This window comes from Dreissena polymorpha, chromosome 4, assembly GCF_020536995.1.
Source record: "Dreissena polymorpha isolate Duluth1 chromosome 4, UMN_Dpol_1.0, whole genome shotgun sequence".
NCBI classification, from domain to species: domain Eukaryota; kingdom Metazoa; phylum Mollusca; class Bivalvia; order Myida; family Dreissenidae; genus Dreissena; species Dreissena polymorpha.
Genome location: NC_068358.1, coordinates 47,032,251 through 47,057,481, shown reverse-complemented (window position 1 = coordinate 47,057,481; position 25,231 = coordinate 47,032,251). Strand labels below are relative to the sequence as shown.

General features: G+C 36.6%; 2 protein-coding genes across 15 annotated transcripts in view; both read left to right on the top strand.

The window, feature by feature from the left end:
- LOC127876405 (tubulin polyglutamylase complex subunit 2-like) overlaps positions 1-22,335 on the top strand; it is an 81,184-nt gene extending 58,849 nt beyond the window's left edge. The window contains exons 1-10 of one of the 3 annotated variants that reach the window (XM_052421627.1): positions 6,678-6,753; positions 12,022-12,101; positions 12,651-12,738; positions 13,240-13,380; positions 13,803-13,904; positions 15,592-15,657; positions 19,678-19,841; positions 20,411-20,550; positions 21,644-21,715; positions 22,011-22,335. In XM_052421627.1, the coding sequence (XP_052277587.1) occupies positions 12,693-12,738; positions 13,240-13,380; positions 13,803-13,904; positions 15,592-15,657; positions 19,678-19,841; positions 20,411-20,550; positions 21,644-21,715; positions 22,011-22,074 (795 nt within the window). In that variant the 5' untranslated portion in view covers positions 6,678-6,753; positions 12,022-12,101; positions 12,651-12,692 and the 3' untranslated portion in view covers positions 22,075-22,335. Of the gene's footprint in view, positions 1-6,677; positions 6,754-7,044; positions 7,317-12,021; positions 12,102-12,650; positions 12,739-13,239; positions 13,381-13,802; positions 13,905-15,591; positions 15,658-19,677; positions 19,842-20,410; positions 20,551-21,643; positions 21,716-22,010 lie in introns of those variants that run through there. The other 2 variants (XM_052421625.1, XM_052421626.1) reach the window with 2 other exon arrangements.
- The window catches only part of LOC127876404 (DDB1- and CUL4-associated factor 12-like), a 105,231-nt gene that overhangs the window by 42,400 nt on the left and 37,600 nt on the right, over positions 1-25,231 (top strand). The window contains exon 1 of one of the 12 annotated variants that reach the window (XM_052421615.1): positions 23,909-24,063. The exons of the other annotated variants lie outside the window; for them this stretch is intronic. Within the exon in view, the coding sequence (XP_052277575.1) occupies positions 24,048-24,063 (16 nt within the window). The 5' untranslated portion in view covers positions 23,909-24,047. Of the gene's footprint in view, positions 1-23,908; positions 24,064-25,231 lie in introns of those variants that run through there. 12 annotated transcript variants of the gene reach the window in all.

The following is a 25,231-nucleotide window of genomic DNA, read 5'->3' as shown; positions in this document are numbered from 1 at the left end:
AAGATAAAACGCTTATATAAATAAAATAATCGTGATTTATGTAATTATTCAGTACACATGCGAAAATACTGTATATTGTTTCGTACATCCATTTTTCTCGAAGATCAAGTAATAACAGAACAGATTTGGGGACGGTTTTCCTTCAATAACTTTTTATTCCGACGTCTACGATTTTGAAAAAGGGAAGCGTAAATAATGAAGTGTCGAAAGAGCGTACTCATTTAAAAGAAGTATTAATATAAAGTGTATTAATGTAAGTCATTTCCAACTATCCTCACTTACACGCAGTCAGCTCCCGTATACGCATGCCCCCCCCCACCCCCTGTACGCTCAATGTCATATTGTGTAAAAGTAAAGCATAGGCTATGCATCCGAAAGTCCCAAGTTCGATTCCCTTCGGAGGTAGGCCTTTATTTATTGCTATTATACTTATTTTAGACTATATTACAAATAGCATAGTGTTGTAATTATAAATAAATTACATTTATTTATTTATTTCTCAAATTCCCATATTTTATAGTAAAAGTGTTTCAATTCCAATATGTTTGTGAGTAATTCCCTCCCTGTTTTATGTAGATTCCATGTAAAAAATGGTTTGCTAATGAACAATCCATTATTTATATAGTTAACATACGTTTGCACAATTTCATCTATACTATATGGGTAATATATTATTCTGAATATCAATGCGTATGTGAGCAATGTGAACTGATCAAAATGGACTATTTCGGGCCCGATTGCTTTCGTTAATAAATAATGTTCTACATGGTATTCATACTTGTAAAGAGTTTATGGCATTTCTATTTTCATGCGATACTTTTTGTATAAACTTTCGCAACATATAACATTCTCATTTTTTCATTGTAACGTCATATTTAATGTGGGTTCAATTGGAAGTGAAGCTTGAACTTTATTTTTTTTGTGGTGAAACTAAAACATCGGTTGTTTTTTTTTTTTTTCGAACAAGGATGTTATAAGAGGAAATGTCTTTGCTCGAACTTTGTATTTACCTTACGCCTTATGTTTTTATGAATTATTTTTAAAATGACTTACGACTAGAGATTGGTATGTATTTGTTGGTTGTCTGAGGGGAGATAACATCACTTGTGTGCTAATATTTTCTGTATTCCACTTGTTACATCCCATTCGCTTTAATGAATGCAGGGGGAGGGGGGGGGGGGCATGGATATACGGGAGCTCACCGGTTTTTAGTGAGGTTAGTTGAAACTTTCTTTTTTAAGAAACAAATGTATTTGTATAGACCCGCGTCATGCGAAAATGAGTCTTATGCCATATGCGGCTTGCGTAGCTATGACCCAGCCTGCGTATCTCGCAGTAGAGGTCACCATATGAGTGCACGAAACTGTGCGTGATTTACGGCGGGCAGCGCTGATCCTGACCAGACTGCGCAACTGAGCAGACAGGGCTAGCCAACGCGCCATAAGATCCATTTTCGCATGACGCGGCTCTAAAGGTATGATTTGAATGTGTTGAAAGAAAACTCCGTGTTAATCAAATATAAGAATACCATATATTTCGATGGTGAAAACATCAACTCATAATTAGCAATGTGAGGACACAAATGATGTGATCTCCCGTAGTATATTTTTTATTTACGTGAGGTTTGAACACACGTGCGTTTAATAACACACATTTCATGAGGTGAATATGCGACTAATAAGTGACAAAAAACAAAAACAATAATTTATTTATTTTTGTTAATTTAATTATTTAAAACGTATTTTTCTAACTTCATTTCAAAGTCAGTATATAATACTTCAGGCATTTCCGATCGACAGGACAGGGGCGTAGATAACCTCCAAACATTGGGGAGGCGGTTCAGTTTCTGTACTGGGAACATAAAGGGGTTCGTTTGAGAGGGTGGTTCAGAATTTTTTTACAAATACAATTAATATGGTGCGTTTTTGGGAACGTTTCATGTTAATATAATGCTCGATTTTTGTCTCACTCTCAGTGTGTCATGAAATCAGTGTGTCCAATGCCGCAGACGGAGACCCAGAAATCTCAACAGTTATTTTTTCTTTCATAAACTCGTGCTAATTAAAACATAAAATAAAGTAAATTTGATGTATTTTAATGAGGAAATTAACAGTGGTATGAGAAATACTAACATTAACATTACATTCACAACATTAATATTTTATTACTGATGGACATGTTGAACACCTGAAATGGAAAGACTGAAATAAATAAGAAATTAAGTATTGTTAAGTTCACACAACAACCAATACAATAACAAAAAACATTTTCAATCAAATCAATGTTTCACGCATATATTTACTCAAAATTGTTTAAGTGGCAGTTACCTTGAATTAAAGCGATCAATTAAAATTAAAAGAAGAGCCTGTCCCTTAAATCAAAACACCGACAGTGCAATCACGGAAAAGAACAATAAAACAACTAACGCAATGACATTTACCCGGGCCCCTGGTTATGACACCTAACAAGGGATATTGACATATCCCTATTGGCAACCTCGGAGCAGACGGAGAGGGGACACATGGCTTCTGCGCTGACGGCGCGTGATTACAAAAATACTGCTTTTGGGGCGGCGATTTTTGGGGGGATTTTGCTAACGTTTTATTTATATAACGACGACTAGCCGAATATTGGGGAGGCGGTCGTCTCCCCTGCCTCCCCATTACCTACGCCCCTGCAGGAGGGGTGGCCCTATGAAGATATAAGGAAGTATACCAGGACGGCGGTACTCAGTACGCTCTATGTGCTGGCGAAACCGTTCTGAGGTTCGGGTCGACGGCTTGAGGCCATTAAAAGCGGCGTAGCGCGCAAGGAGCGGGAAGAAGGTCTTTTTATTATCAGCACTCTCTTGGCGGAGTATTCTTGTCATTTAAGGGCAACCAGACATGAATTGTCTTTAAATTGTCTTACAGTGCACATTTAGGTCGCAATGGCAATGGCTACCGTGCATTGGTCTATTTGGATTAAAATTATTTTGTTGGTGAATACCCTGGCATCCGAGGTAAATGTGACCTACTTTGGCTCGAAAATTAAATATTTTCCCTAAAAGGTCACATGTCAACTCTGCACATAATGTAGTCATGAAGACTCAGTGATGTCCTGTTAATTAACTTCTGAATTACACTCACACTTTAAAGGAGCACTATGTACCATTTTTAGCAAATTATGTTGTGGTTCATTCTTTATTAGACTCGCAGACTTTTCCTTAGCGCCAACTTATGTTGAATTTCTTTTTTTATCTTTGTTATCATAATTGGCAGTTTGTATGAATCCCTGTATAAAAGTATAAGAGAGTGTAAATCATGTCATTTTCCTATTTTTTTCAAAATCTTACCACTGCAGACAATTAAAAGCAAATCACATTGGTGTTTATATTTTTCGTGGCCGTTCGATTGGCTTACGTTAAAAAGTCGAACTTCGTGCCATGTGACTGTAATTAATATTTAATACGTTAATAGCGCGAACAACTGGGATGCTTTCAGCGCTTTGATTTATGTCTATTAAGATCTAGTGGAAGCGCACTGGCTTGTTAAACCTTTGTGGCAGATTGAGGCCGCTCTGCACCCTTACAACAAGAACATTGAATATTATTAAAATTAAATAATTTTTAATTAAACTTTTTTTTTCAAATAAAATAAGACTTTATAACCTAAATAACTCCAAAAAACAATTCTTCTCTGGTAACACATTTCCAGTGGAAATTAAACGCTAATATAGACTTGTTAAGCTTATTAACTATAAAATCTCCCGAAAACCATTCTTCACATTAACGATTTGGGTACATCTTGGCTCTCGTTTAATGTTTTTATCTTGACCTGTGTGAAGTATAATGCTTGACATCACTATTCTGGGTGAGTCTCGTATCTCCATATTGCAGAAACATGTGTTAGGCCTTATGTGTCTCACCATCTGTACCGCAGTAGCTTTAAAAACTGGTTATCCAGAGTTTTGAAAATCATGAAAATGTGAAGGTTTTGTTTCACTTAAATTAGATACATGAATCAAAGTTAATATGCGTAGGAACTGACCTCATAACTTATATAGACTGCACCGCTTCTCAATTTAAGAAACCATGCCCCGATGTTTCAACCTTATGGACAATCGGTTTACGTCTCTCATTATTATTACCTTAAATTACTGATATAAAAACAATATAGTATTTTTGTTAATAGTTGACTATCAATCTGAACGCTTCGGACAGTGGGCTGCACCACAACACCGTCGCCGTTATGGCGGAATTGTCCGAGGGTTCCCGATTGACTTGACCATGTATCTGTCGCGTCTGTATTTAGTCTTTAACACTTTATACATGCAAACGAGAAATCTAAAAAATAGCCAAGTAAGTCAGTTTTATTAGGCAAATACATTATTACATAGACAAAACAACATACATAAGACATGTAAGCCAACATACGCCAATCTTGGTAAAAACAGGCTAAGTGTGATGTATATACAGTGTGAGATAAAAGACAAGGGGAAGTTAGATAGAGTGTTTGGCTAGTTGAAAACCTGAAGGTTTCAACTGAGCCAGCTGACAGGATGTCCGGTGGAAGGTTGTTCCATTCCTTGATGGTTCTCGGGAAGAATGATTGTTGGCGATAGAGGGTTCTGCAGGATGAGATGTGGAAGTAAAATATATTATTTGTTGGTTCTGACTTGTTTAGGTTTGGTTGGAGTCGATTTTCGGTTGGTATTTGTACTCGGTTGTTAACAATTTTATAGAACATTATTAGTCGTGCTTCTTTTCGTCGATCTTGGAGGGATTTCCACTTAAGGTCTTTTAGCATATCTGTGACGCTTGAGCGATTATTGGTATCTGTTTTGACGTATCTAGCTCCTCGGCGTTGGATCATTTCCAGTCTACCCGTGTCTCCCTTTTCGTATTGGTCCCAGATGGTGCAGGCATATTCCAATGATGGACGGACGAGTGACATATATGCTTGTTCCTTGATGGCTGTGGACGCAATGTTCAGGGCTTCTTCGGATGAATTTTAGGTTTCTGCTGGCTTTATTGCTGATGTTGTTTATGTGCTCACCCCAATCTAGTTTTCATTCAGTGTACATCCAATGTATTTTGTTGATTTGACATGTTCTAAAATGTGCTTATGGAGTTTATATTGATGGGTGATGGTGCGGGTTATTGAGATGACTAGACATTTTTCAGGGTGAAATTCCATTTTCCATTTATTTTCCCACAATGCTAGTTTGTAATTTTATGCAGTCTGTGTCTCCTGATATGGTAAGGTATGCAATGGTGTCATCTGCGAAAAGTCGAACCGTAGATTTAAGGCCGTCTGGGGTGTCATTTATGTAGTAGAGGAACAGGAATGGGCCGAGGACAGATCCCTGGGGGACGCCAGAGTCCATTTGTACTGTTTCCGAGCATTCTCCATCTAGCACGACTTTCTGTGTTCTGTTTGTGAGGAATGCTTGCATCCAGGCTAATTCTTTCCTTGTATGCCGTAGTGTTCGAGCTTGTGAAGGAGGAGGCCGTGGTGAACCTTATCGAACGCTTTCGAGAAGTCCATTACGAGGACATCGGTTTGGTGACCATTCTCCATGTTTTGGGTCACGTCGTCGGTGAACTCAAGGAGCTGGGTTTCGCAAGATCTGCCCTTTCGAAACTGTGTTGCAGTGGGTAGAGTCAGTTGTTAGTTTCTGCATGTTTCACAATGTTGCTGGTAACGATATGTTTCAAGTAGTTTGCAGCAGATGCAAGTTAGAGATATTGGCCTGTAGTAAGCTGGGTCATTTTTGCTTCCTTTCTTGTAAACTGGTGTTACGTTTGCCTTTCGCCAATCGTCTGGGATGGTGCTGGTGTCTATAGAGAGTTGGAATATGCTCGCAAGGATAGGTGATATTTCTATTGATAGTTCTTTCAGGACTCGTGGGTTGATGTTGTCTGGGCCTGCAGCTTTGAAGGGGTTGAGTGAGTTGAGAAGTTTTTCTATTCCGACGGTGGATATAGTGATTTCAGGAGCAGGTGGAGATTTAATGCTGTTCATGTATTTGTCGATCTTGAATTCTTCAGCGGATATGTTGGGACTTTTGGTGAATACTGATTGGAACTGTTTGTTGAGGATGTTGGCTTTTTGTTTTGCTTCAGAGTATAGTTGGCCCTTTCAACTAAGTCATGTGATAGAGGAGTTGTCTTTTTTCTTATGTTTGATGAATGTCCAAAGTCGTTTGCTGGTAGAGCGGTTTCCAGTGTCTGATTCTTCTGGAGTTACTATGTTGTCTATGTAGGCCCAGTAGGACTGTCTTAGCTTCTTCTGCAGGAGTTGTTTATGTTTCTTTTATTTGGCTATATGTGTTGGATCTTTCGATTTTTTCATCTTTTTAAAGTGCTTGTCTCTCCTTCTCATTAGTTTCTTAATTTCAGTGGTAATCCATGGCATTGAGTCTCTTGGTCTAGCAATTTTATGTGGAATATGGGTGGTAATACTGGTTTGGAGAGATGAGCAGAATTTGTCCCAGATGGTATTGATGTTGCATTTGTTGCCAATCATAGATGTGATGGTGGAGTGTAGGTCTATCGTATCAGATTTCAATGCTTCCCATCGTGCTTTTCTGTATAGGGGTATTTGTCGGGGCTTCTGGTCCAGTTTGACTTGCTGTGCGGAGAATTCAACATATACAGCATGGTGGTCCGAGATACCTGGGAATGTATTTACCCACTGGACTTTGTTAGGAAGATTGGTGATGACTAGGTCCAATGTGCTGGTATTCCTTGTTGGTTCTTCGACTAACTGTGTGAGTCCGTTGTCGTCTAGGCAGTCTGAGAGGATATAGTGATTTCCCTAGACTTTTTCATGTATATTTTATTTAACAACTTATGAAATTCAATACTGATCATATGTCATGCCTTTATTTATGCTTCTATGTTTAGAACATGTATACTCATGGACTGTATGTCTTTTGTAAATTGAGTAAACCATTGTATTTGTCATAGACCATCGATATATCAAAAGAAATTATGGTTACACGAAACCTTTACAAAAAATTTCTACTTAAATTGTAACCTTACAAGGAGTAACCTGTCTTGAGAGCTCTTCAAATAGAAGGAAATTGTCAATGACGCTTTGTTTCGTTTTGACATGGTAGTAAAATGTAAACATGTACATATTTGATAGTTAGCAGGTCTTTGTTGCGTTCTGCAGACCAGTTGATACATTAAAGTATGCAAATATCGCAAAATACGCACGAAAGTCGTTTCAACAAGATTTAAAACTTGAAAGAAAAAAACATGGTTGAGGAAGAAGGGAAGTCGAAAAATCTGTTTGAGCAGATGAATGTTGGCATTCTCAAGTATTTGGGTAAGTTGGCGGGTTTCGCATTTAGCAATATTGAAGTAAGAAGAAAACTGCAATGTATATTGTAAGGTTTAATTGTTGGCTAAAGGAAAAATAAAAAAATGATACTCTTGGCAGCTGTATCGGCCAAAAACGTGTTTAGAGTAGTTCGGACAATGATCCATGAAATGATGAAGAATATTATAGTCTAAATTATACATAGAGGTAGATACAAATATCATTATTTCATTTGTAACTTTGTATGCATTATTATATGAAATTATGTGTTTGATAATGACTTGACAATTGTGATGTACGATTATCTTTTAACTACACAAAAGAGTTTTTGATCAAATTAGATAACTCATGTAAGTACAATTAAAAACTGTTACATTGCAGATGTGACATTTCAGCCTTTCATATATGCACTATGCAGTAGTATCTTTTTGAATCTTAAATGATGTTATAAACATTCATGTGACCGGTGGTGCGCGCGCAACTTCTTTTTTTTTCTTTCTGCTCTGAAAAATTAAAATTATTTAATTTCTCTTTCCCCTCATGCTTAAACTATTTCCTTGTCTACAACTTACTTCAGGAAGAGTATGGTTAGCCATCTCCATCAAGATCTGGCAGATAAACTCTAAATGACAGATGCAAGAAACACTTTTTGAATGCCCCTCATCCAACCTCGGTCTGAAAACTCATTTGTTTACTTCCTGTTACGAAATTTGAAAGAAGACCTTACGATGTTCGACCACCAAATCACAATTTTTGCGCTGACAACAGTGCTCATCATGACCAGGCTAAACCCAGAGATGCCAAATATTGGTAAGAAGTCGGATAGTGGTACAATTTACCAAGTATTAGGTCAAAGTTGCCCAACATTGTCACTTTCTTCGCATCATATTATTAGCATGAAGACCACAATGAGAAAGGCTCAAGGCCTTATCTGCCGAGACAAACAAGTCCTATTGTACCTATGCATTCTCCTACTAGCAGAGTCAATAGAACCAAACCTTGGCCCAAGACAGACCCAATTCCCCTGTGCTTTATGCAGTAAAGCATGCAAATGGACAACTCTGCTACGATTCCTGCGATGTGTGGTACCATCAGGAGTACATGGGGAGACCGGACTCTGTCTTCAAGGCACTGACTAACATAACTTGGGAATGCGTTCAATGCGTTGTGCCTAACTTCTCAACAGGGATATTCACATATAGATAGTGAAATCAGCTTCAGCCGCCCAAATGCCACTTCGTCGCCCCACCGGCATCAGCATAGCTCAAGGGAAAGCCCCACTGCTGCCAGGGCTGAAAATGAACTGAGAACTCTGGTCGTTAGTTGCCAGTCAATCAAAAGCCCAGGCAAGAAGGCGATACTGCAGAACGTGATTGAAGCGACACAGGCTGATATAGTCATTGGCAGGGAATCATGGCTCGACGACTCTATAGGATCGTCTGAGGTGTTTCCGGCCAACTTCAATGCTTACCGGAAAGACCAAGATAGAAAAACCTCTGGGGGAGGAGTTTTCATCCTGGTATCAGACAAACACAGGAGTGACGAACCAGAAGAGTTGAAATCAGACAACAACTTAGAGGCGGTGTGGATCAAGGTCCAAATTCAATAAGCACAAGACCTCTACATTGGTGCGTGCTATAAACCACCTTCATCCACTGATCCGGAATATCTAGAGGAGCTCAACGCCATCCTCACCAGAATCCCAAGAAACGCCCACCTATGGCTGGGAGGTGACTTCAACCTGCCTGATATTGACTGGGAAAATGATGCCCTAAACCACAGGCCACAAACAACACTCAATGTAAACAGCTCCTGTCAATAGCCAAGGACGCATCACTTGACAAAGTTGTCCAGTCGCCCACGCGTATCACGGAGTACACCAGTAACATTCTTGACGTTTTCTTCACAAACAACATTACTCTCATCAATTAATGTGAAACCATTCCTGGGATAGGCAACCACGAAGCCATACCGTAGGACTCTAGCTTACGACCAAGGAAGGTGAAGAAAACCGCCAAGAAAAAGGTATACCAATACAGGAAAGCCGACTATCAGTCGATGGGCGATGAGTTGTCCGCACAGACTTCACAGTTTATGGAAAACACCACGGATATGATAGTTGACGGAGCAATCTCAGATCCCGCCCCAGTAGTCAGTGGAGTGCCCCAAGGGAAGCGTTCTGGGACCGATCCTCTTCCTTGTCTACATTAACGACCTACCCCTTAAAGTCTCTTCCAAGAATAGGCTTTTCGCAGATGACTGTGAAGTATACAGAGAAATATCCTCGGAGCGGGACAGTGAAGTGCTTCAGGAAGACCTCCGTCGTCTGTGGGACTGGGAGAAGCTCGGGGGAATGTCCTTTAACCCAGAGAAGTGCTGCATTTTGCGAGTGTGCAGAAAGCCATCACCAATCCTATACAGTTACACCCTCAAAGGCCACACGCTTGCATGTGAAGAAGCATCAAAATACCTTGGGGTGTAGCTGACAAAGGACATGTCCTGGAAGCCACATATTCAAAAAGTGATCAAGAAAGGCAACTTACAGTTCCCTTGGTTTCCTACGCAGGAACTTACGGATAGGCAACGAGGAGGCAAAAAGTGCAGCATACTTTTCCCTTGTTCGCCCCAACCTTAAGTACTGTTGCACTGTGTGGCGCCCATACAATAAGGAGCAGATCCATGACCTGGAGATGGTCCAAAGACAAGCAGCCCGCTATGTGACGAACAGATATCACAACACCAGTAGCGTCACATCAATGCTCGAACACCTACAGTGGGAAACTCTAGAGTCCAGAAGAACCAAAGCCAAGCTCACAATGGTTTATAAGATAACCAACGACCTCATGGACATACCAGTTTCGAAATACCTTTCCCCTAGCTCAAGCCGGACACGAGCAAACCACTCCATCAAGTTCCTGCCATTATCGACATCCACTTCATACTATCGCCACAGCTTTTTTCCAAGTATCATTGCCACCTGGAACAACCTACCAGCCTCCATCATCGCTGAATCTCCCAACTTGGTATCCTTCAAGCGGGGGCTAGCAACAACCAGATTCTGAATAACTTGTCAGCGCCAGCTACAAAGTAACTCCTAATGACCCCTCTTGGCTGTGCCGGTTGAGGTTCAATCCTCTCAGAGGCCACCGTAGCCGGAGAGGCATGAGGGAGAAGGGCGAAACGTAGCTGGTGTTCTGCTTTACTTTCCTTCTGTCTTTAAAATACAAGCTCTTCTTACTTTACTTTCCTTCATTCTTTATTCTTATTCTTTCACCACCCGTCGCATAATAATCATGCGTGATTGCAGCGATGTACAATGTAGATGTAGATGTAGAACTGACCTTTTTATTGTTGTATAATTTTTTTACTAATCTCATTTTGTTAAGTATTTGGTTATGTTTAAATACAATATTATTTTATGTCATTATTTCAAATTTTGTTTAATCAATTTGCAATCTGAAATGTGTTCTGAATTATTCTGTTCATATGATGTTTACAAAGACAATTGACAAGTAAAATGTGCTAATGTAGTCATGTTAATCCTTTTTCCTGATAAAGTGTCAAAATAGCCTATGCCTCTAGCACGGCATGTGTCTGTAAAGCATGGGCAACTTGATTGCTGAATGAAGCTTAGTAGCGCAGAGAATATTGAGATTGTTTACTTTTGGTTTTAAGTTGTACATTTAGGCAAAACTATTCCATAAAAAATGATATTATTATTTTCTCTTAATCAAAAACAAAACTGTAACACTGCATATTTAGAGTGCTTAAGTCTTTGAGATACTACATGTAAGTTGGTTATTGATCCATAATTTGAACTGTTATTATGTAAACCTCTAATACCATAATAGACAAGAATTTATCATTGAATAATGTTATTGTAAATGAATGCTGTATTTTGGGCCGGAGGCCTTTATTTACATGTTATCTAATAAATCTTGAAATCTTGAAATTTGACTGACAGCTGGCAAGCAATTGCTATGAAAAGACCATGCACTTATGATGTTACAGAATGATGATACTTACCATTGGTGTTAGGCAAATTAAGTTGTTTTGTTACAAAAGATGAATGTTTTGTTCAATAACATTACATGTGAAATATTCTGACAAAAAATTGATTTATTTGTGAAAGGAGGATTTTATAACAAACCACTTAAAATTTACAACAGTTTATACCCCCTATATCTTATTATCTATAAATCATTAAGCTCAATAGGACAATGGCAAGGGTACAATCCGTAGTCTCCCAATATTTGCATAGCTCCTGGCTTGGACTTACTGGGACAAGTCTGCATTTGCAAACCCTTAAAATACAGTTTTTCCTCAGGAGGACAAAATGCCCTATTGCCCTCATATGATGCAATATTTATATAAGTATATACTGTTGACAGTAGTTAATAAAACAATGTATATTTATGACTATTCTGTTTGCAAAAAATATATTAAAATATATTAGTTTTATTAAATGCGTGCCATATTGTCTGCCTTATTGGTTCAGTTTTAACTAGAGTATTAACTGATTCTGACAGTGAAATGTTATTTAAATATATTTTGCTAGAATTTCTGCAACTGGGATGCTATCACTGTCATTAGACTATAAGTTTTAATGTTTATTGTTTCACAGGAAAAGTAACTATCAGTTACGTTGCTTATTGCCTCATCATTGCATAAGTGTTGTGCATAATAAGATGTTGTTTTTTCTTCCTTTCAGAAAAGAAGACCGGTGTTTGCAAACTGGAGTTAGAGCCTCGGAAACCATCAGACAGATCAGCACTGTTGGCATGGGAACAGGTAGTATTGTAATTTTCTAAAGCAAGTATAAAGAATTGTTGACATTTATGTGTACGTAATAAACAACACTTTGATGTTCAACAAATGACACATGCAAACTTTAAATGTGTGCTCTCCAAACTCATGTGTAAAACAAATAAATTAAACATCAAGCAGACTTGACAAAACTTAAAGTTGTTGTGGCTTCATTTGTTACAATTTATGAAAGAGCTCAAGATAAACATAAAACCAAGAATATGTGGAAACTCTGATGGAGTTTGAATCAAAGACTTCAAGAAAAAGTTGTGCTCACACGAATTATCTGAAAAACTGATATATAAATTAAGTTAATGGTACTACATGTAGTTTGTAAATCCCTAGGAGAGCTTGCAGCCACTGTTTGTTGTTCACAAAATTTTAAGTTCTGCTCAACAAATAAAATTATTTATTGATGGTAAATTATCTGTTTGCTATTACATTATTTATTAAAAGCTTTGTTGATAACAGATAAATTATTGAAAAAATGCATGACTGTTAACTTTCATTAATCTTTTATAATATATTTTGTAGAAAAATACGGTTTTCCTACCAGAAGATTTAAAGAACTTTTACATGACATCAGATGGGTTTTTGCTGACATGGAGTGTGAAGATAGACAGTAAGATTTAGAAACACAAGCTTTTATTAAGAAATGAATGTTTGCATTATATTCTAACATTTAAGGGTGCATTGTTCAGAAATAATTTCATAAAACAGGTAAATTTAAAATGTCCTTACTTGCTTTTAAAGTTTTTAGATATTTGAGATCATTTCTGGATGAACTTGGACAAAATGTTCTTCTGATATTTATCCATTTAGATGTTTGAACAATCGAACCATAATCATAATTGTTAATTTTGTTCCAATCGAAAATAGTGAAATTATCTTTGTAAAACAATTAAAAGCAGAGCTGATCACATTTATTTCAACATCCCTGAACAATTGTCATGTCATGATAGAATTAAAAAGATTTTATATAATGATTGTTTATTAGCAATTAAACAAAAAATAATAATTGTGTTGAATGGCTATTGATTTTCTGCATCAAAACTCAAAATCATGGTTGATTGATTGTTAAAAAATGATAATAAAAAAACAAATGCCTTTGTTACCTGAACAGATGGCCCTATACCAGTGGGGAGAATGCATCTGAACTCGATGGCAAAGCTCCTCAAGGTTGGAGGGGAGGTCAACAAGACCCTGGTCAATCCAAGCCTCTCTGACCTAGATATGGACTCTGATTGTGAAGACGAGACTTCAGGTAACAATTTAGAAAACTAGTATAAGTTCTTTGATAGTGCTTCACTTGATTTGTCTGTCTGTCCGCCCATCTGTCTGTCTGCCAATTGGTGGCCCGTTTGCATGCCTGTCTCCCTTCTTGTCCACCCATCTGTCCTTCTGTCGGTCCGTCCATCTGTCTGTCTGCCAGTTGGTGGCCCGTTGGCATGCCTGTCTGCCTTCCTGTCCGTCCATCTGTCTGTCTGTCTTTTTGTCCTTCTGTCTGTCTGTTGTTCTGTCAAAAATTTTTGTCAGTCTTCATATTAAAATTTCTTGAAAATTGTTATCACTTAAAAATAATAATTCATCAACTCAAAAATACATCCAAAATGTAATGCAAACAATTTAGCGACATGACCCTATTTACTGTTTTTACAAGTACATGTTTTGTTGTTATTGTGTCAGGCACAGAGAGGCCTTCGTGGGATACACGGTGCCGAATATTTGAACTGGATCCCTGTGATGGATATGGAAAAGTCTGTCTGGTATATAAAGAAAACAAGACAGGTAATAACAACAGGACATAGGTAAATCATATGTTTTAAAGCGGCATTTTCACAGTTTTTGGCTGTGAGAAAAAAATTGTCTTAAACTTACGTTTGTTGTTTAACAATAAATTGTAATTCATATTCATATGTCTGGAATGAAGGCTCATTGAATGTGCAAACTTGAAACTTCAGATATTGAATCTCAGATAATGTACTGATTTTTTTATATAAAACAACTACCTGGTAAAACCTTGTAAAACCTTGTTATTTTGTGCACCAAAAATTCACAAAAATCATAAAAACAACAATTTGTCTGAAAATAAAATGACTACCATGTTCACAGTTTTGGAAGATGAAGATGAAGAATTGGAAGGTTTTGACTCGTGTTCTTGTTTAATTAACACTAAGCCATGAAGCAGTCTCTTTAATCAATTTGCTTTATGTTCTTCTTATACAAATTCTTTTTACTAGCCGTATTATTGACAACCAAAAGTCAGCATTAGTATAAATACTAAAATATTACTTATCTATTTATTTATTATTGCTTTTAATACCTTTATTTCACATTTATTTTCCTGTAAATATAAATGATTTAAAAAAAAAGTGATATTTGAAATAGAATTTAAAAAATATAACAACAAGGACATACTCGTAGATAAAGATAAGTTTAAACATGTTCCTGTCATGGGTTTGGAACTCCTGATCTCTTGAAGCAAAAGCAATCATGCCATAGCTCCAGACTGGCTTATGAATTTCAATAGAAGTGTGAAAGCTGTGTCTGTTAAACATGTTTGGCTAAATTATTTTTGAAAAGCGTTACAAGTGCTCAATGTTTAGCGTTGCTGTTTTCTGAGAAAACCCATTGTCATAGCCAGCTTGTTTTCCGGCGTCCGCGTGCTAAAACCTTAATATTGGCTCTAAAATCTAATGCTTCCACCTACAACTTGAAACTTCATATGCAGACGCACCTTGATGAGTTCTACACGCCACACCCCATTTTTTGGTCACTAGGTCAAAGATCAAGGTCACCCACAGCCAAGCGTTGGCACCCGTTATGCGGTGCTCTTGTTTAATATATTTTGATTGATGATTGTCAATAAACAAACATATATTTGTCAGAATTTTCTAAGTCAGGAGTATCATTGTGCTTGTTTGAATACAATACATACACAGTGAGCATGTTCTTTAGCCCTTTGCATGCTGGGAAATTTGTCGTCTGCTAAAATGTCGTCTGCTGAACTTCTTAAATAAGCATTTTCTTCGATTTTTTTCAAAGAATACTATCAGAATAGCAAACGGTTTGGATCCTGATCTGATGAGACGCCATGTTCTGTGGCGTCTCATCTGAATCCAAACTGTTTGCAAAGGCCTTCAATATTCGGTTCCAGCACTGAAAGAGTTAAAGAATTTCATCAATAACCACTAATATACTCGTTGCTGTAATGCATAGCAGTTATTTCTTTTAACTAGTTTCTCCATACCTTAAAATAACAATATAAGGAAAGTAATTCCATGTTATTCTGACTTACTGTAAGCCTTCAACAGAAAATGATGAAAAATAAAATTGTTCTTACATTGTGTCTAAAACTGTTCAACGTTAAAATCAATACAAAATAGTTATGTTTAAATGACAAAATTCCGATTTAAGCTTGATTCATGTTATGCCAGGCATTTATTATAATTTTAACATTTGTGATATTTTTTAGTTCCAGAATTTAAGGAATCAGCTGAAATTGTTGAAAAAGTGTACACATCTGATTTTATGAATTTCGGTAATGGTCAAGCCACAGAAATATTCAGTTTTTGTTCTTTGAAACATTAGTCAGCATTCCAGTGATCAAGATTAATAAATACCATGGTAGTTCTTGTGGAACCTTTGGTTTCCACACAATGTGTTAGGTTTGTAAGAATATTAATTTTCATTTTTGATTTGTTGCTTTTTTATTAGCAAACTGAAAAAATATAATAAAATTCTTGAATAATGTTGCATCAGTATGGCCTATGTCTTCATTGGTAAATATATACATAAATCATTGATTTCAAATTACAAAACTACCTGAAATCTTTGTTTATAATAAGAACAGCTTTTTTAAGCATTTAATTTGATAGACTGCTGTTAGTTTTATCTATATGCAAAATAATGACCTGCATCATTCAAAAATGGGTCTTATGCCATATGCAATCAGTGTAGCTCAAAAACAGCCTGCATATTTGAGTCGTGTTCTGAGAAAACTGGGCTTAATGCATGTGCGTAAAGTGTCGTCCCAGATTAGCCTGTGCAGTCCTCACAGGCTAATCAGGGACGACACTTTCCGCTTTTATGACATTTTTCGTTTAAACAAAGTCTCTTCTTGCCAAAAATCCAATTTAGGCGGAAAGTGTCGTCCCTGATTAGCCTGTGCGGACTGCACAGGCTAATCTGGGAAGACACTTTACGCACATGCCATATGCAATCAGTGTAGCTGCAGAACAGCCTGCCTATTTGACTGTTCTGAAGCTACTCAGTCCAATATAAAATCATGCAAGGTTTTGTTGTCTTATTAGCAGACAGGGTAGATCCTTACCAGACTGCCCGATCGCACAGGCTGGTGTGCAGATACACTAACTATGGCATAAGACCAATATTTGCATTATGCGGCTCGTATATACTTTTTTATGCTCCCCCAAAATTTATTTTGGGGGCAGCATATAGTCACCGCTTCGTCTGTCCGTGTGTGCGTCTGTCTGTCCGTCCGTGCACAATTATTGTCCGGGCTATTTCCCAGCAACTAATGACCGGAATTCAATGAAACTTTATGGGAAGCTTCACTAACAAGAGGAGATGTGCATATTATCAGCGGGTTCTGGTCGGATGATTTTTCACAGAGTTATGGCCCTTTGAAATTTTCTATAAAAAAATTCTTGTCCCCCCAAATACTGTGCCCTCAAGACGTTTCCTTTTATCTGAATATATAGTGCAATATTGTGACCAAAAAAATCTTTGGGGAGCATCACCTGTCTCCGACGGTTTCTTGTTTGTAAGGAGTTCCTTATCATATGTATATGAATGAGTGTCTTGACTACCATTCCTTGATTACTGGAGTGTTGAATATGAGCTCCTGGGTGACATCTATATTTAATTTATTAATAATCTATATGCATATTTTATTCTCATAGCACCATTCTCAAAATGTATGTTGCAATGTTGTTCAACAAAAACTATGTGTATGCTGACATATTTTGTGGCGCGCTTTCATTGGAAGTTATAGTTTAGCCAGATTTTGTTACAAGCAAAAACAGATTTTTTTTATTTGCCATTTAAAGCAAATGCAAGTGATTTGGTTGCCGTTTGCATAGAGGCTACCTTTGTTCCATGTTTCTTGTGACCTCCCAGAGGGATGTGCATTGTGTGGGACTTGATTATGGTTGATTTGGCTAGTTATATAAGATCTTGTTATTTGCTTTCTCGGTATTTGCACTGACTTACTTTTTGTTGAATATAATCCCTTTCAGCATTGACCCAAGTTGTAACTCAGTTTTTTTTATTAGCTCGGCTGTTTCCGGTGAAAACCCGAGGTTTTTTCATAGCCAGCTTGTCGTCCGCCGTCCATAGTCCGCCAACCGCCGTAGGCGTCGTACTAAAACCTTAACATTGGCTCTAAAATCAAAGTGCTTCCACCTACAACTTTGAAACTTCATATGTAGATTCACCTTGATGAGGTCTACACGCCACTCCCATTTTTGGGTCACTAGGTCAAAGGTCAAGGTCACTGTGACCTCTAATATCAAACTTAAACACAGGCTCTAAAATCAAAGTGCTTCCACCTACAACTATGAAACTTCATATGTAGATGCACCTTGATGAGTTCTTCATGCCACACCAATGTTTGGGTCACTAGGTCAAAGTTCAAGGTCATTGTGACCTCTAATATAAAACTTTAACATAGGCTCTAAAATCAAAGTGCTTTCACCTACAACTTTTAAACTTCATATGTAGATGCACCTTGATGAGTTCTTCACGCCACACCCATTTTTGGGTCACTAGGTCAAAAGTCAAGGTCACTGTGACCTCTAATATAAAACTTTAACATAGGCTCTAAAATCAAAGTGCTTCCACCTACAACTTTGAAACTTCATATGTAGATGCACCTTAATGAGTCTTCATGCCACACTCATTTTTGGGTCACTAGGTCAAAGGTCAAGGTCACTGTGCCCTCTAATATAAAACTTTAACATAGGCTCTAAAATCGAAGTGCTTTCACCTACAACTTTGAAACTTCATATGTAGATGCACCTTGGTGAGTTCTACACGCCACACCCATTTTTGGGTCACTAGGTCAAAGGTCAAGGTCACTGTGACCTCTAATATAAAACTGTAATAAAGGCTCTAAAATCAAAGTGCTTCCACCTACAACTTATAAATTTCATATGTACATGCACCTTGATGAGTTCTACACGCCACACCCATTTTTGGGTCACTAGGTCAAAGGTCAAGGTCACTGTGACCTCTTATATAAAACTTAACATAGGCTCTAAAATCAAAGTGCTTCCACCTACAACTTTGAAATTTCATATGTAGATGCACCTTGATGAGTTCTTCACGCCACACCCACTTTTGGGTTACTAGGTCAAAGGTCAAGGTCACTGTGACCTCTACATGCCACACCCATTTGGGGTCACTAAGTCAAAGGTCAAGGTCACTGTGACCTCTAAAAAAAAAAAATTCTGACAAGCTTTCGCAGCCGAGCTTTGCACCCGTTATGCGGTGCCCTTGTTTTATACTTTTGAGGTATCATTTTCATTCCTGAAATGGTAATGTTTTCACATACAAAAACTGCTTGATTGACTACATTTAATTATATATGCCATTCCACTTAGGTGCCTTCACTTGAAATTAAAGTACTTACCAGTATGTCTGAATGTAATGCCTTTTTTCTGTGGTGCTTTTTCATTCACGGTTGCTTTATTTTTTTTATCTTTACACACTTTGCTTTTTTGTTTCTTTTTATTATAAGATCAATTTTGCCAGATTTTACCTTTTTATAATCTATTAAAAATGTATTGAATAGGATTTTGCATATATTATACTACATCAATTGTATATCATACAAGTTTATAAACGTTGCACAAATATGTACATTTTATGTTTGTCACAATATTTCATTCTAGTTTCTCATTGTGTTGCTAATGAGTATATTTTATTTAGATGTTGCATTTCATTAATTACTGCTTTTTGTTTCCAAGGTGGTCATTTTTGAAAAAAAAATCAACTACCACGTTAAAGTGAAGGTTGTATAATATTCCATATATTATGTTCATGTATATGAATATACCCCCAAATCTCCTTATTGGTTTTGTTAAATAATGAGGTAATCTTAACCCTTTACTTGCTGGGAAATGTGTCGTCTGCTTAAATGTCATTGCTGACTTTCTAAAAAAAGCATTTTTTTCGATTTTTTTTTTCCAAAAAATACTATCAGAATAGTAAACAGTTTGGATCCTGATGAGACGCCACATTCTGTGGCGTCTCATCTGGATCCAAACTGTTTGCAAACGCCTTCAAAATTCAGTTCCTGCACTGAAAGAGTTAATATTTACTGGCAAGTGTATTATTTACTGGCATTGCCACATGCCGTGCTTTGTCACATCAAAACTGAAAGTGTTCTTGCATTAATCTACTGGATATTCACATTATTTTGTAATAACATGGGTAGGATTTTCTTGTAGGTAAAAAGTAATTTATAACAATTCAGATTAATAAACTAAAAAAAAAATTATTTTGAATTTAAGTTTACAGTATTTTCTGTTAACAGGCGGAGCAGACCCTAAAATAGAGATCTGGTTTTTGGACAGAGCCCTTCGCTGGCATTATATCACGGAATCGTTCACATCATACTATCGCCTTATGATCATGCACCTGGGCCTACCACAATGGCAATATGCATTCACAGACATAGGCCTTTGTCAGCAAGCTAAGGTACACATTACTTATGAAGAATAAAAAAGGCATTTACTTTACCGTAAAATACTCAGATAAACTTTCATATACGCAAACTTATGGTATTACCATTCCTTGTAAAGAATATATCAATTCTATGGGGAATCAATTTGGTGGCCAACTTGGTTTACACATGTTAAATTGCAATATGTGTTTGCATAATCAGATTTATAAACTGCTAGTCCGTTATTATGTAACCTAGGAAACAGTTACAAAACAAGCTTGTGCTACAAAATGGGAAATACTTTGACATAATACATGTTACTTTTGTATAAACAAACAATAGGTTACAATACTGTACACAATTAAAGGTCTTTGAAAAAAATGTGTAAGATTAATAATCAGGCTGTTGAGACTGGTTATATATACTAAGCAAACCAATACAATAAAAACAATAGTTGACATATTTTGTTATATCATTAAAGCTATATTTCATCTGTTGCGTTTTTTTTTACTTTGTAGATACTTTTCTTGTGAAGCCTTTTAAGCAAATAACCTACAACTGCACTTTAACATATTCTTGTAAATGTTTTTCATAACCTTTTCAGCAATGGTTCACCATGTATGCTCCGCTGCGACTGGAGTTGGATGCAGAACTGAGTGTCACTGGTGATCACCCTATTGATTCTATCTCGTCCACTACTCAGATAGATGTGGGGAAAGTTTTTAAAGGAAAGTCCGATAAAAAGTTAGTTTTATAGTTTTAATGGTTGAGTTTGGGATCTATGAGAGGCAATCATGTTTGTGGAACAAAATTAGTATGTTTCATTATTTGCTCCATTTTATTTAAGTGTAAATTCTGTATGTTTTATTTTGCATACTTTGGTTTAATACAGGATCCAGTCCAGCTTTAATAATATGTATGATATTTAATGTTATTATACAGAACAGAACAGAATATTTTATTTTAGCTTAAGCATACAGCTCATCGCCATAAACATACATATGCAATAACAGCATGCGTGACAATTATATACAAAACATACATCCTTTTGAGGAAAGATCAATTTAAAAAGTAATGACATACAACATGTTTTAGTGAGAATGTCACATGGATGGGGTTAATACAAAGTGATCATGTAATGTTAACACGAAATTTAATAATTGTTACAAATATAACATTATTCTAAGCTTATTGTCTTTGTGGAAGATATATCATTTATACTACACATATAGCACATCTTCTCGTAACTCAAAGCATTTTAAACAAAAAATGGCAAGTTTTCTTAACACTATTTTGTTTGAACAATTAAGTAGTTCGATAAACTTGAACATACTAGGTCGTGATCTGTAATACTTTGGAATTAATGTATTCCTAATATCAGCATAATAAGGACATTTAATAACAAAGTGATATTCATCCTCGATATCATTGAGGTTGCATAAAACACGTTTGCGTTGATCTCTGACAATGTTCTGGTGTCTACCCGTTTCAATTAATAATTTGTGAGACGACAAACGTAATTTAGCAATAATATTCCTATGTTTTTTATTTATTATAATTTGTGTCTTGTTCTGAGAAAACTGGGCATAATGCATGCGTGTAAAGCGTCATCCCAGATAAGCCTGTGCAGTCCGCACTGGCTAATCAGGGACGACACTTTCCGCTTTAATGGTATTTTTTGTCCCTTTTTGCCGAAAATCTAGTTTAAATGGAAAGTGTCATTCCTGATTAGCCTGTGCAGACTGCACTGGCTAATCTGGAACAACACTTTACGCACATGCATTATGCCCAGTTTTCTCAGAACAAGACACATTTGTTGTATCTTCTTGCATAATAGGAAGCCTGTACCTGCACAGACACAGTCACAACCAACTGGGCTACGGAAAAAAGGCGCAATTACTTCAGCAAAGTATGTGTTTGCCATTTCTGTGTTCTTGACCATCAGTCTAATCAAGTGCATATACAGTGTTGGTTGTTTTATTTTCATTCATATGTTATTGTATAGAAATATTTGTGTTGAAAATGTAATGTTTATTCTACTATATTGCTGTTTAAACAGGCATTCTTTTTAATCACAACATATTTCACTTTAAATGTTTTCAAAATTCGGTGTGCTATATTTTAGTCTGAAAACGAGCTCAACATGCAAAATGTAGGCATCTGTAGTGTACATTTTGTTGTCACCTTTTTCTTGCACATTCTAGAGGAGGAACTCAGACAGGGCTGAAACCAAGCGGATCATTTTCTCAGCTCTCTGGCAAGAAGTAGGGCATGCATAGGACAACAAAATATGCGATACATTTGATTGCCTTACGCCTTTACATCCTACCAGATGTACAGTGTTGGCTTTTGTGTTGAGATTGTTTGGTGTTCAGAAACATCACAACATTAAGCATAAAAATGTTGTTTTGCCATGAATTTGGCAATGAAACGATGATCAAAGTTAAATTGGTGTATAAACTTTTTAAAGTATATTGGTATGATTGTTTGTACAGATTGCAACAAATGAAATAAATTGATTAATAATTGTGTGTTAATTTCTTCTTAATCATACCAACTCTTTGTACGTTTATCATTGGGTAAACTGTTGTCCTCACTTTAGCTATTGGCACATTTTATTTCTGTTACATGAAATGCAGCAACATGCAGTGCTCCAGCTAGGATTTGAAAAGGCCAAGATGGTCAATTGTTAAATAATGGCACAGTTATATTATCCATGTGGTAATGTCACTATATAAATTACAAGATAAGAGGTGTTCACCACATTTAACTACATGTATTCTGCTTTGAATTAAAAGTTCTGAGTTCCAATGATGTTGGAGGTGTCACCATCAGTGTGTTTGCATGCTCAAAATAATTTGAGGTGTTGTTTGAACAACCATGAAATTTTTAGTTAATATACCAGTACATGAAGGAAATTTTAGTGCAAGTCTCCTGCATTATTGTTATATCATAATTACAATTAGTGATTTATTATAAAACTGTATCAGTATTTACCATACCCAATATATTATGTTACTATATATTGATATGTAAAAAAGAATGGCTTCATTGAACAAAAATAATATATCAAGTAATTCATTGCATTTATTATATTTACATTCGAGCTTTATAGGCGGGTTTCTTAACATTAGCTTTACAGAATCTTCAATATGGCCCATATTTTATAAATGTGTCACATTAAAGTTTTCCTAGATTTGCACATAAGCAAATTGTTCACACTTCTTGTTGAGTCTTTTTTTACACAACTTATACAATTAATAACCTTTATAACAGTTTGTGCATTGTTATGTACACTGGAGATAATAACAGATTTGAACCGTGCTCTGTGAGAAGGGGTTAAATGCATGTGTGTTAAGTGTCGTCCCAGGTTAGCCTGTGCGGTCCGCACAGGCTAATCAGGGATGACACTTTCCGCCTAAACTGGATTTTTGGCAAGAAGAGACTTTCTTAAAATGAAGAATATAATACAAGCTGAAAGTGTAGTCCCTGATTAGCCTGTGTGGGATGACACTTTATGCACATCCATTAAACCCCTTTTTCACAAAGCACTGTTGATATGTATTGTCAATATCAACCTTTGGACCAACTTCCATTATGATTAGATAAAAAATGTTGGATCAAAAGTAGTAACAAACTAAACATTGAGACCGCACAACAGGTAAAACTGACCAAGAACATAGACTTTGTGCTCTAATTAATTAGCTAAACCAAAATCAGTATATCTTGGCGGAGAGGACAATAATGAATCTCTACTGCTGTCTGGAGGACCTGTGGCCCTCGGCTACCTGGCGTGTCCATCTAAGTGATCAACAGGCAGAAAAAAACGGTACCATATTTCAGGGCGATTGAGACAGAAAATATGAATTGAGACCGCACAACAGGCAAAGATTGACTTTACTCCGACTTGCCACATCAGAAGAGTATATTTGAGGCTTTAAAAATGCATCTTTTTAAACTCAAATTCCCTGCCCCATATTTTACATCCATCATACATATGATGCTGATTTGGGCTCTGTATATGCACTTTGCTTTTGCATCACTTGGACAGACCCGCTTGTTGGCGAAGTTCGGAATCCGCAGAATACACATTGACCAAAACTATTTTAAGAGTGGCCTCCCTTGTATTGTTCAACGACGATTTCAAAACAAAACATTTACGTTCTAAGTTAATGCAATAATTTACTGAATAAATATGTTTATTTGCAGATCTTCTTTAACGTGAAAACGAAATCTACGCTATGGGAATAACAAGGGGTAACTATGTGCTATTTGGTTGTTGCTTAAAATCGTTTTATTTTCACTGTGATAAATATATAGCAAGAGCCAAGAGGAAAGTTGCAACTTGCACAACATTTATTGACGTAACACTAATCGCCTTGTTCAGTACATAGGATCTTGTTTAAATTCATAGTGTCGAGATTTATTAATTAATTAATAACTGCAAAATATGGCACTTTTCCAGCAGATCCGAATATCTGACCCATTCCAAGGCATATAATAAAATTAAAAATATTGTTACATGAATGTAAAGTTTCCATTTAAAAAACTAAATTTCCATGTTGCAGACTTTAGCATGACTTTACAATACTGCACTTGCAATATGTTCTTGAATATTTTTTCTGATATACTCTGATTAAAGTATTGTAGGTTTCTATTGTGAAAGTCATGTTATTTAAATGTTTGCATCTGTGTTCTAAAAACAAATGAGCCCAAGGGTACTCTTTGTTTTGAATGTATACAAAAAAGTTTGCCTTGGCAAAGTGGATACAGTTTCTGTCTAGTGATCGGAAGGTAATGGGTTCAAGGACCCAGGACTAGTACAAGTGTTTCAATGCTCTAGAGAAGCCCTGCACTTAATGCGAAGAAGAAGAATCTTACAGATTATTACTTGAAAGCTGAATAAGCTTGAAATCACGATGCAAAACTTGTTAAACCACAGTCTATTAAATTTATAAGATTGGAAGCAATGTTTTACAAGTTTAATGATTGGTTAATCTTATCAATGACAATAAGATGTCAAGTGCATATAAACAGACTCCCTATGCACCTCTTCATAAACACAACCGCAGGTCAACTCGGCAGCTGATCAGTGCCCATCCCTTAACCGACTTTGTGACAAATTGAGGAAAGCAATTGATAAACTTCGAAAACATGTTAATTTACCTGAATGGCAACCTACAAGCTTTATCCTTTGCATGCGCCCTTAAAAACACACTGATGTTTCAACACACTATTCTTCTTATTCTGAAATTTAAAACAACACAAAGTTGGACATCATTCAGGGGTCTTGCGAGTGGGCAAAGCGAGTGGGCAAAGCGGGCGATTTCTTCACCCAATTATTGGCATTTAATCTTAACTTCGCACATTAATTGCATGAAGGCGATGTGACTTCTCCTCCTTTTAATGATTTACTTTGTGCCAG